Below are 12,485 nucleotides of genomic sequence, written 5' to 3'. Positions count from 1 at the left end.
AAAAACATGCATGTTAGGCTGATTGGTAACTCTAAATTGTCCCTAGGTGTGAGTGAGAGAGTGAATGGTTGTTTGTCTCATTTGTCTCTATGCGGCCCTGTGATGGACTTGCGACCCGTCCAGGGTGTACCCCGCCCCTCGCAGTGATTGCTGGACATGGGCACCGGCGACCCCCGTGACCCAAAATGGAATAAGCGAGTAAAGATAATGGATGGATGGAGATACATATACACATATATTATATATATATATATATATATAAAATATATATTATATATATATTTTTTTTTCAGTACAATGTTATAAATCAATAGTGCAACATTTCCTGATGTTGGCTTTAAAAATGGAGCAGAAATATCAAAATTACAGACATTTAGGTGAATTTAAAATGAGCAAGACTTGTAAGAAAAACAGAACATGATGTATAGTAGTTCCTGTTGCCTGATAAATAACGTCTGCCTCTGCTTTGCTTTGCTTTTCCTGAAACCAGGATCTTTGATTTAATGTCACAGTGTATAAATTGAAATCAGAAGTCGTTCGCCTTCAGGAACGAAAAGCCCGAGGATGATAAATTGTTCGCTCGCTCCTTCATCACTCTGCAGAGTGCTGTACATGCAAGAAACTACTTGAGGGGGAAAACAAACATCACATTTAAGCCAATTGTAGAGTTTATTTTAATGTAATTAGTAGCAAAATAAAGATTTCAATCTGACAAACCAATAGATTTACAAACCCAGATACGGACAAATATCAATGTTAACTTAAGTAAAGTTTGTAAATAAAAAGTGGAGCAAGTCTGAACCAATACAACAGTCAGGAGCCATGTTTTAAGTTTCAAACCCATATCATTTGCATACAGTATAATGTATATTGTGTTTGTGTATATACAGATTGTATCATCTATATAGGCACTATTTGGGCCTCATCAGAAAATACAACACACCGAATATAAAGATACTTATAAAAGTAGAATCTCATTCAAAGTCATCACCGAAGATTCATAAATAACCCTGCGGGACACAAGGATCAAAAGATTAGTTGTTATGGCTAACATGGCACAAAACCAACCTAACTATTCATATAATGTTCTTCTGTCTAGCTTACCTCTGGATGTCTCTGCTGTCTACAGATGAGACGGCATGCTTGTGAAGGTGCTGCTGCACAGACACAGCTGCGCTCTTCAGGCCAGCTTTAGACCGTCCCGCTAATGGATAGGAAACGGGAGACATTTTTATAAACAGAAACTGCACATTTTGAAATGGATATTGAGGCTATTGTTTTAAAAAAACAAACTGACCATGGTTTATGACGGCCAAGACGTGCAGAATGGCTGCCAGCTCAGCGAGATTGTTGATGGCGTCTGAGTCCAGAGATGAGCTAACCTCGTCCAAGAACAGCCTGAAAGAAGCGTGCACGAATGTATCGTCACTCAATTAATGGCTACAACTGCTGGGAGTTGGTGCAAGCTCTAAAAGGGGGTTCAGGTCATCACCTGGTGATGGAGGGTGATTTGAGGATGACTGACAGCAGCATGCTGGACAAAGGAGGCATGTCATCCACAGACTGTGGAACAATTACCTCCTCAGGATGAGTCATCTGTAAAAACATCAACACAGTAGCTGATAAGGCTTTAATCATTTTATGCAATAGTGTGAATGTTTATGAAGCATTCACACTATTGTGATCCATTTTTCTTCTTTCGTCATGTTTCTCGTCCCACAGTTTTCAAACCATTTCAACAAATCATAAATCCAAACGTTCAGCTCTTTCAGGACAATCCTATGACTTTTGGTATTAGTGAAACTGTAGCTTTTTGAAATATTTAGCCTTTGCTGCCACTTTTTTCCCCTCAGAAAATGAATCGAGCTTATTTTACATCCTTCATATCTTTAGCTCTGTTTACAACCTTCCACTGCTCCTTTCACTTTTTGTTCTGCTTCAGCTTCTTTCAGCTTCCTTCTGCAAATTTAAAAAGTTTCAGCTGCTTTGTGCTCCTTTTAGGTTGTTTCCAACTACATTTTTGTGCTTCTTCTAACTTCTTTCTGCTAATTTCAGTTTATTTCTGAAAGTTTCAGCTTTTTCTACTGTTTCAGCTACTATATACAGTAGCTGTTGTTATGCTAATTTAAGCTTTTCAGCTAATTCCACATTTTTTGCACTCATTTCAAATTTTTTCAGCATAATTCAGCAAAAATGTGCTCTCTCCACTTCCTTCTTTTAATTTCAGCATCTTTAGCTACTTTTCAGCAGTTTTTTGCTAACTTCAGCTTTTTTTTAATATAATTTCCACTTCTGTGCTCATTTCTGCTTCTTTCAGCAAACATGTTCTTCCTGCTTTCTTCTGCTAATTTAAACTTGTTCTACATTTTCAGCTAACTTTTTAGCATTTTTAGCTACCGTAATTTCAGCAGTTTTTAGATAAATTCAAGTTTTTCTTAGGTCTGCTACTTTCAGCCTAATTAACTTATTTATGCTAATTTCAACTTGTTATGCTCCTTATGGCGTTTTTCAGTTAGTTTCAGCTTTTTTTTGCTATTTCAATTACTATTTAGGTGTTTTTATGTAAATTTTAGCCTTTTCAGTTAATTCCACGTTTTTTTTTTTTTTAGCTCATTTCAACTCTTTCCACTTCCTTCTGGTAGGTTAAGCTTCTTTCTGCCATGTTTTACTAATTTCAGCTTTTTTAGCTAATGTCTTAATTTTTGTGCTAATTTCTGCCTATTTAAACCTATTTCAGCAAATATGTGTTATTTCTGCTTTCTTCTGCTCATTTAAGCTTGTTCTTCCATTACAGCTACAGTTCATCATGCATTTTTATCTAGTTTCAGCCGTTTTTCAGCAAGTTCTTCTGGAATAAGCATTCACATTGAATTTTCACAAGAAACGCAATTTCTCTAGTTTAAATTAGAAAAAATAAAATTTATATTCACATTGCTCAAAAATATAAATAGGACAGATAAATAATGGATTGACTGGAGTTTTCAAAGGTCGATGCCCATTTGCAGAAATCAGTGCAGCTGATTGCAGATTTATGAAGCTGATTTGTATATTTGGCTTTTGACACTTACCAATAATAATAATGGACTGATATTTATACAGAATACAATCTACTAGATTTAAAATTATAAAAACCATGCAGGGCTGTGATTTTTCTTTGGGTCCAATGCAGAGTACATTTTCTTACCAGTTTACGGAAGGCTTGCCAAGCGTAATGTATCCATGTTTTCTTTCTTTAAGTAGCATTTTCTATCTACCCAACTCTAAAAGACAATACTTAGACATATCATGTTCTCTGCAAATACAACATTATTCTGGTAAAAGTTAGCAAAATATTCTGGCCAATTTCCTTCAAGCAAGAACACTGTTGCGCTCAGATGAGACTGATGCCAAATATTTTTAAACATATGCAAAAACTGACCTAGTTCATCACCCAACTTATCGAGCGCTAATAAAGGTTAGGCCACTTTTAATTTTTTTTTTATTAACCTTTATTTAACCAGGTAAATCCCACTGAGATCACAGATCTCTTTTGCAAGGGAGGCCTGGGCCTGAAGGCAGCCTAACATGCATGTTTTTGATCTGCATGCTTCTTATTGCTCCAGTTTTCTTGTACCTTCTGAAGCAAATGCCTCTTTTCCACAATGATGACAGCAAAGACAGTAGAGAAGACCCCGCTGAGAAGGGTTCTGTCCCACGTTTGTGCCACTTGGAGGAAATCAGTCAGACCAGGAACGACTGACTGGCAGAGCTAAAGAGAGAGAAACAGATTCAGAACAGGAGGCAGTACAGGAAACTGTAAGGACAGTACTCCTGAAGAAGTATTTCAATTCAACTATCTGCTATTTATTGTTCTTATTAGGTTAAACAATAACCTAAGAAATAAATTATACCTGTTTTCCTTCCTCTGGTTCTTTCCTGAGTCGGTGTGCTAACAGCTCGATCATCTTTTGGAACATGTTGGCCACCATGCCCAAGATGGGATGTGTCACATCCTCCTGATTCTCCTCATCTTGGTTATTATCACAGGGGACACAGCTGTTTGCCACCTCCTTCAAAACTGACAGCACTGCAGAAATGCACACGTAGCCCGACTCTGAAAACACAAAGCAAACCACCTCCCATTTACTGGTTCTTTTACTGCTAGGGATTTACACACAGCTGAAGATCTGCATGATGCAACAGAGCTAAAGCCAAGGGAAACAAACTCACACTTGCTTTCTCCCACTTTGACACCAGCACAAACATAAATAAATAAATAAATAAAATGCTTACCTGAGAGGAGGATGAGTGAGCACAGGTGGAGGATTTGACCCTTGAACGTCTCGTCACTCAAGCCTATGAGCAAAACGTCTTGGCAGACTGTGAGGAAGCTCTGAGAAAATTCACAACAATTGTGACAATTATTACATAAACAAAAAATATAAATAGTCTGTGGAGATGGGCAGTGAAGTCTGAGTTGAGAATTTGAAGAACAATGCTAAATCTATCTTCTTTCAGCTTTTCCCTCTTCAGGGGTCACCACAGCGAGTCATCCTGTATGTCATGATGTCCTAGTGCAGGGCGATATGACTAACAATTTGTTTCACGTGTTTTTAAAGAATCTGGCGGTTTCATGGTAATTTTTTTTTTAACTTAGCTTTCCCCCCCCCCCCCCCCATGATGGTTTTTATACATGTTTGTAGTTTATTTTACTGTCAGGAGTACAAGGCTTTAAATCAAGGCTGTAATCAAAGTATCAATTACTTTGTCCCGCCCCAAAATATCCCTACTTAACTCATCCTTCAAGTTGTTGTAATATCTTCAGTTATGAGTAGTACCCATATAAAATTTTGCAGTAGTGTACAGTACATATACCATATTTTCCAGCGTATAAGTAGCATCAGTCCAAAAAAGCATCATGAAGAGGAAAAAATATATGAGTCACATTTATTATGCGTTACCGCTGACCCCTTGGAAATGTGGGCCGGTGTCGTGGCAAAAAGAAGTAGTAGTTGTTGTTGTCAAAAGCCTAGAGGGCCCACTCGTCCTCTAGCGGCTGCAAGTGGTAATGTTTACTGGTTCATGTCAGTATGAATGAACATTTCAAGTGTCAGTCAAAAACTGTGTTATGAATATAAAATAAAATAAAAACGTAAATAAGTCGCAGGACTGGCAAATCTATGCAAAAAACTGTGACTTATAGGCTAGAATATATGGTACGTATGTTGTTAAAATTACACAGGTTTAAGAGTTTAGAACATTGTTAAGAACACTGCAAGAGTGTGGGAAGGGTTTATAAAGCCTTAATATATACATACACACACACACATATATATATATATATATATATATATATATATATATATATATATATATACTAAAAATAAATATAACGTCCCTACTTCTCAGATTTTCACTTATCGCAGTGTTTCTGGAATGTAACCCTCATGATAAGTGAGGGACTTACCGTATTCTTCAAATAGAAAATAGCTGAACACATTTGAAGAGTTCTTGCCTTAAATGCACATCCATAATCGTCAGTCTTAGAGAATAAAATTCCAACACTTGTGTAATCACTGCCAATATCTGATTGCAGCAACAATGACGCGATGAAAATGAGCCCTTTTAGCATGGTGATATGAGCAGAACGAGGCATGTACAAAGTGTGTGTGTGTGTGTGAGCAGAGCAGAAAAATCAATGAAGATTCTAAATTTATGGAGCAGATCTGGAAGTCCCTAAAGGACGAGGGGGAGGCAAACCAAACATTCAGAACAACAAGAAGATAACTGTGCGTTTCATCTTGATCCAGGCTATGTACTGGAGCCAAAGTGAGTCTGATAAAAATCAAAGGTGGCCTTTTCCAAACAGAGATATGATTTAATCTGCCTGCTGAGAATCCGTGGAGCTCGGTGAGACGTTCCAACTGATCACAGAAACATGACACGCCATCTATTCTTATTATTCTCTGCGGTGATTTAAAAAAAAAAAAAAACACGCAGAGCGTCTGTTCCAATAAGTTTGATATTGGCATTTCATTTAAAGTGACAGAACCAGCTGTTGGGTTTTATAATGTAGGGAAAGATTTGCTTTTTATGCACGGCAAAAACAGTAGATTCTGTTATCCATCATGTGAAACTAAATCACACTTTAAGACAGGCAGAGTTTTCTATCGCTACTAAAGAGAAGAGATGCTGAAATAAAAATGAAGTGTTATAGCTTCAGTAAGTGTAAATATGTCTGGTGTGGTTTATTGAAAACTGCATTTCTTTTGATTGTTATAGCCTCCTAATGGAAAGTGGATGTGAAAACATATAAACAAGCTTTATGTTAAGTAAAATAAGTTAAAAACTCACCTCTGTTATGTGCGTGGCTAGCTGCTGAGACTTCTCAGAGTCTCCCCCATCACTTAAAGTTTTAGTAAAAAAGGGCAGCACTCGGTCTGTAACCCACGCTGCCACGTGCTCAAGAGAGAGCAGGTAGTCTCGACCTTCTGTCAGCTGAGAAATGGAAAAACAATTTTATTTCTACTTTAACTTTTCTTGGAGTGGAAGAAGGAGCAGGCTCATGACCAGAAAGAAATTGGCTTAGAAAATGGTCATCTGGAGGATTGTGTCAAAAAAAAAAAAAAAATCTGTGAGAGTAGCTGCTGAGATAACGGAACAATCTTACTAATGACTGTTTTTATTATCTAATAATCTGCTGATAATCTTTAAGGGAAATAAGACTTGTAGACTTTTTTTTTAACTTTCAGTTAGAAATAAATTGCCAAAAGTCTAGACATTTCCCTGTCGACTCCTGTTCGGCAAAGAATCAAATCCCTTGGTATTAAAGAGTTTAAAATCATTTAAAATGTATAACTACAGTTGGCAGCACCTCATTAATGAAACTTGCAACTTTACAAATGCAAAACACGACTGATGGGAAACTTTTAGGCACAAAACGAGAAGAATAAAGAGAAACAGAGATGCAAACTAAGCGTGGCGATTTACGTTGTGTTGCAGATGTGCACCGAGGCGACCGTGGAATGTAAAGGCTTTCAGTGCCGTCTCTGTTTTGGGATGCTGAGGGTCCTCTGTGGTCGAGGTGAGGTGAGTGTACAGCACTGACTGTCAAAACAAACAATATAGAAGAAAATATAAAACATCAGGTAATTTTATGCATAAAAGTAATTCAGTGTTATACCTTCCAGTTCCCTAGGACTGCATGCAGCTGCTTCAGAGGTCCTTGATCGAGAGCCAGAACTTTCTCCCGTGTAGAAGTGTGGTTGAAAAGGTACTCCAGGTAGGCCAGTGCCAGGTCTGGTTTGGCCTCTCTGGTCTCTTGAATGCGCACTTTTCTGCTTTTTGTTACCTTCTCCTGAAGTTGGTAAAAATACATTTTGTCTAAACTGTCTGGGAAACTTCATTGAAATCAAAGACCTTTTGTAATGTGTTGACTGACCCCTTGTTTAGGAAGGGACTCGGTGAGCCAGTCTATGATCAGATCCAGAACGTCAGAAGCCTGACCCCAGCTACAGATGCAGTCCAGCAGCTGACTGAACTGCGCAGGATCAGCTCCAGAGTCCATTCTCCTCAGTCTGGACAGGATTCCATAGCTAGGACGAGAAACCGGACAGGTAAAAAAAGAGTTACAATAAAGTGACATTGGAAAAAGAAGAAGGATGAGGAACCATCTATAGCTGCTCACCTAAACGTTGGAACTGCAGCCGCTGGCATAAATGAGGCCAGTTGTATAAGAGGAACGGTGCATCGCTCATGCTGAAATAAGAGAATTACATTTAGAAATAATCATCTGCAGAACAATTTTGCTAAAACAAATGCAGTGCAGCTAAAATACCTCAAAAGCCTGGAAATACTTTGCCATGACATTTCCAAACTTAGCAGCAGTGTAATTGTGCGCCTCTTCGTTTTGTTTTAGCGCCTTCTCGACACTTCCCCACAGGATGACCACGATCTCCAGCAAACTAGCCACAGTAGCCATGTCTTGTCCCAACAGATCAGGACCACCCTGCAGAATGTACCGGTAAATATTAACATAGGGCTTTCATAAACAAATACACAAAGTATACACAGCCTGAAGTATTTTAATGTTACTTTCTCATCTTGTCAGGCAGAGATATGGCAAATGTTTATATTGGGAACAAACCAAAATAAATTATTTAGGCTTTGCAATATACAAACTGTAAAAAAGAATATGTTTCTGCCATTGAAGTTTATTTGGAAAGGATTACAAAGTGGAAACTAACCACAGGTGAGCTCAGTTTTACTAATAAATTATGTGCATCCCCCTAGATGTTGACACATGTGAGTGTTGAAAATAGCTAGCAGAATTAGCTGCAGCACGTTTCTGTACCTGAAGCCTGTTTTGTAGTGAGTAAAATTAAATTAATCGCAATTTTCAACTACAAACCGGATTCCAAAAAAGTTGGGACACTAAACAAATTGTGAATAAAAACTGAATGCAATGATGTGGAGGTGTCAACATCTAATATTTTATTCAGAATAGGACACAAATCACAGATCAAAAGTTTAATCTGAGAGAATGTATCATTTTAAGGGGAAAATCTGTTGTTTCTAAATTTCATGGCGTCAACAAATCCCAAAAAAGTTGGGACAAGTCCATTTTTACCACTGTGTGGCATCCCCCCTTCTTCTTACAACACTCAACAGACGTCTGGGGACAGAGGAGACCAGTTTCTCAAGTTTAGAAATAGGAATGCTCTCCCATTCATGTCTAATACAGGCCTCTAACTGTTCAATCGTCTGGGGCCTTCTTTGTCGCACCTTCCTCTTTATGATGCGCCAAATGTTCTTGATAGGTGAAAGATCTGGACTGCAGGCTGGCCATTTCAGTACCCGGATCCTTCTCCTACGTAGCCATGATGTTGTGATTGCTGCAGAATGTGGTCTGGCATTATCGTGTTGAAAAATGCACGGTCTTCCCTGAAAGAGATGACGTCTAGATGGGAGCATATGTTGTTCTAGAACCTGAACATAGTTCTCTGCATTAATGGTGCCTTTCCAGACATGCAAGCTGCCCATGCCACAAGCGCTCATGCAACCCCATACCATCAGTGATGCAGGCTTCTGAACGGAGCGTTGATAACAACTTGGGCTATCCTTGTCCTCTCTGGTCCGGATGACATGGCGTCCCAGTGTTCCATAAAGAACTTGAAATCGTGACTCATCTGACCACAGAACGGTCTTCCATTTTGCCACACTCCATTTTAAATGACCCCTGGCCCAGTGCAAACGTCTGAGCTTGTGAAGCTTGCTTAGAAATGGCTTCCTCTTTGCACTGTAGAGTTTCAGCTGGCAACGGCGGATGGCACGGTGGATTGTGTTCACCGACAATGCTTTCTGGAAGTATTCCTGAGCCCATTCTGTTATTTCCTTGACAGTGGCATTCCTGTTTGAGGTGCAGTGACGTTTAAGGGACCGGAGATCACGAGCATCCAGTAGAGTTTTGCGGCCTTGACCCTTACGCACAGCGATTGTTCCAGATTCTCTGAATCTTTTGATGATGTTATGCACGGTTGATGATGATAACGTAAAACTCTTTGCTATTTGACGCTGGGTAACACCATTCTGGTATTGCTGCACTATCTTTCTGCGCAACAATGGTGGAATTGGTGATCCTCTTACCATCTTGGCTTCTGAGACACTGACACTCTGAGAAGCTCTTCTTATACCCAGCCATGTTGTAAATTGACCTAATTAATGTTAAGTGGTCTTCCAGCTGTTCGTTTTATGCTCAGTTTCCTTTTTCCAACCACTTATTTCTACTTGTCCCAACTTTTTGGGGATTTGTTGACACTGTGAAATTTTGAATCAACATATTTTTCTTTTAAAATGTTACATTTACTCAGATTAAACTTTTGATCTGTCATCAATGTTATATTACGAATAAAATATTGACATTTGCCATCTCCACATCATTGCATTCAGTTTTTATTCACAATTTGTTTAGTGTCCCAACTTTTTTGGAATCCGGTTTGTATGTGTACAGTTGTTGTTTTTTTTCAGCAAAATCATGAAACAAGTAATGGTTTCAAATCGTAAAGAGACTAGTGTTTTCTTTGCTTCTAAATATTTTGCTGTTGTGTTATCTTAATTAGCCCTTCATGTGTAAAAGATAAGACACGTGAGAAGGATTGACGTTGATTGTGTTTGTTAGCTGCTTGGTACAGGTGTAGCAGTTCGGTAGTAAAAAGTGAATATTTGAAGAAAAATCCAACACTTACAGATGAATTTGAAGAGTGTTTCTGTATAAAACGCACATCATTAATGACAACAAAAAGATTGTTTTTAGTAAAAAAGTTGGCATTTCTAAAACATTTATTCAGGTTAAATGAGATATTTTCTAAACTAGTTTTTCCAACTGTATCTGCTCTTTAACGTCCATTAAATCTTTCTTACCAAGCTGTTTTCCTTGTTGCCATCATTTTCAGTCACGTCACAGTCCAGCTGGATGCAGCGGTTCAGAGTGCGGCGAATAGCCAATATAAACTTCACTGAAGAGAAATGAATATTACACATATAACAATCTTAAGATGGAAAACGCAACATTTAAATGCATTATTTTCTTTTATACCTAATCACTTTGCACTTACATATGTTAGTGGCTGCTGTATGTTTGTGAGCGTGCTGGTAGAACTTCCTGGCAGCCATGGGGTTCATCTGGATGAGAGTGATGCACCGGCAGCACCACTCCTTCTCCGACTCATTGACAGGGAAGAAGGACTTGAAGAGCAGATTGGCGACACGCTTGGAGACTGGATGTGAGTCTATAGCCAGACGGGCCAGAAGGTGGTCCATGTTACACACATCCCAGAACTGGAGATTAGGAAAAAAAAAGAGAAATTTATAAAAGCTTTGCATTTGAATACAGTCAAAATTGATGTGTTTTTACTATTCATAATTAGCAAGGGGAACAGAGTACCCTGGCAGCACGAACAGCTTTCACATGGATCAGCAAGTCAAGGAAAGCAGTCCGGACTTTCTCTGATTTGTCGTGGAGGCTGTACTTCAGAGTGGGCAGGAGCTTCTCCAGCAGTGGGTGGCTGAAAGGATTGTCCAGGACAAGAGGCAAACACTGAGAGAAAAATAAAATCAAATCATGAAGCGTCCTGTACAAACTTACTGCTCCTGGGTGTGATTTAATCATAACATCAAAATAACTACATATATAAAAAAAACTGAAGTTTGTACTTTTTCTTAATTTTTATAAAATGTCAACAATAATTAAATTACTGATATTAAAGCCATATGTACATTAGTTAACAATGTGTAACTATTGGGTAATTACTAAAACTCTTCGAAAAAAACAACATTTTGATTACTGGTATATATCTAACTATAATGTAATATAGATATTTCATCTTATTTTATGTATACATATATGAAAATTAGGGAAGCACGATAATAGATTTTTGGCCGATATCCGATATGCTAAAACTTATTTGGCAGATAACCGATATCAATGCTGATATTATTTCCCCTAGACCTACTTACAGACTACATAGCTTTCTCTGCTGTGGAATTAAAATACTACATTATTCTGCATAGGCCTGTCACAATAACAAATTTTGCTGGGTGATTAATTGTCTCAGAAATTATTGTGATAAATGATAATATTGTTTGAAATTTGACATTAGTAATTATTGTCAAATTTAAGGAACGTAGGTTTATGTCTGTGTAGTACCTTTTTTGACCACTGGATAGCAGTGTAAGACTTTGAACTGAAGGATTCATGATAGTGAAGGAAGGAGCAGCTTCTCTTTGAGAAAAATGGAAGGGAGGTCCCTTGACGTGACATGGGCTGACACTCATTCTTGTTTTTCACTTTTCAAAATGGCGGATGCTCGGTATGTTTTGAGCTCTTTAGCATAGCATTTGTCACACAAAGCATTTAATAAAAAAAAATCAGTAAACAAGTTCTCAGCTTGTTTTTGCAAAAAAAAAAAAAAAAAACTTTTTAGACTAAGACACAGGTTTCAACCGTGAATTTTGGAGCTTCGAAAAGACAGAGGTTTATTCCCTGAGGTCAGCCTGTTAGCTTAGCTTCTCAGCTTAGCTGCTTTTAACAATCCAAAAACGCAATTTTGGACAGTTAAAACGAATTTTAAAAAGAAAAGAGAAAGGGAGGGGTCAGTGAAGAGCACTGGAGTTGAGCCTTTTGTCATAAAGGGTCCAGTAAAAAGAGACACAAAGAAACGATAAAGCCAATAAATGAAAATGAAGTTGAGAATTTTCATTTATCATGCAATTAATTGATTTATGCTTATAGCGACAGGCCTAATACCGCATGGTCTTTGTCAATTAGGCCTGCTACCACACACAGATGCCAAAAAGTGGGGCTGAAAATGATGTAACACTTCAATTTGGACTATGTTTAATGTCAAATTTATTCATGACATTTACTCTCTAACACAATGACAACACTCGAACAGTGCAAATTTGTAAATTTTCACAAATCTAAACTCAACGGCGCGTGTGACATCATT

The 12,485-nt window shown here is 38.1% G+C and overlaps 1 protein-coding gene across 1 annotated transcript in view; it reads right to left on the bottom strand.

The window, feature by feature from the left end:
- Window positions 1–958: 958 nt before the first annotated feature.
- Window positions 959–12,485, bottom strand: part of ncapg2 (non-SMC condensin II complex, subunit G2) — a 19,625-nt gene continuing 8,098 nt past the window's right edge. The window contains exons 11-26 of the mRNA XM_037693933.1: window positions 10,922–11,074; window positions 10,593–10,815; window positions 10,399–10,493; window positions 7,817–7,987; window positions 7,667–7,737; window positions 7,421–7,574; window positions 7,163–7,336; window positions 6,970–7,086; window positions 6,334–6,477; window positions 4,273–4,372; window positions 3,891–4,093; window positions 3,614–3,748; window positions 1,493–1,596; window positions 1,298–1,398; window positions 1,105–1,204; window positions 959–1,010 (exon numbers count right to left, since the gene is read on the bottom strand). Coding sequence (XP_037549861.1) covers window positions 959–1,010; window positions 1,105–1,204; window positions 1,298–1,398; window positions 1,493–1,596; window positions 3,614–3,748; window positions 3,891–4,093; window positions 4,273–4,372; window positions 6,334–6,477; window positions 6,970–7,086; window positions 7,163–7,336; window positions 7,421–7,574; window positions 7,667–7,737; window positions 7,817–7,987; window positions 10,399–10,493; window positions 10,593–10,815; window positions 10,922–11,074 — 2,097 coding nt within the window. The remainder of the gene's footprint in view (window positions 1,011–1,104; window positions 1,205–1,297; window positions 1,399–1,492; window positions 1,597–3,613; window positions 3,749–3,890; window positions 4,094–4,272; window positions 4,373–6,333; window positions 6,478–6,969; window positions 7,087–7,162; window positions 7,337–7,420; window positions 7,575–7,666; window positions 7,738–7,816; window positions 7,988–10,398; window positions 10,494–10,592; window positions 10,816–10,921; window positions 11,075–12,485) is intronic.

Source organism: Nematolebias whitei, chromosome 20, assembly GCF_014905685.2.
Source record: "Nematolebias whitei isolate Nwh7 chromosome 20, NemWhi1, whole genome shotgun sequence".
In the NCBI taxonomy this organism is placed as follows: domain Eukaryota; kingdom Metazoa; phylum Chordata; class Actinopteri; order Cyprinodontiformes; family Rivulidae; genus Nematolebias; species Nematolebias whitei.
This window is presented reverse-complemented; position numbering and strand designations above follow the sequence as displayed.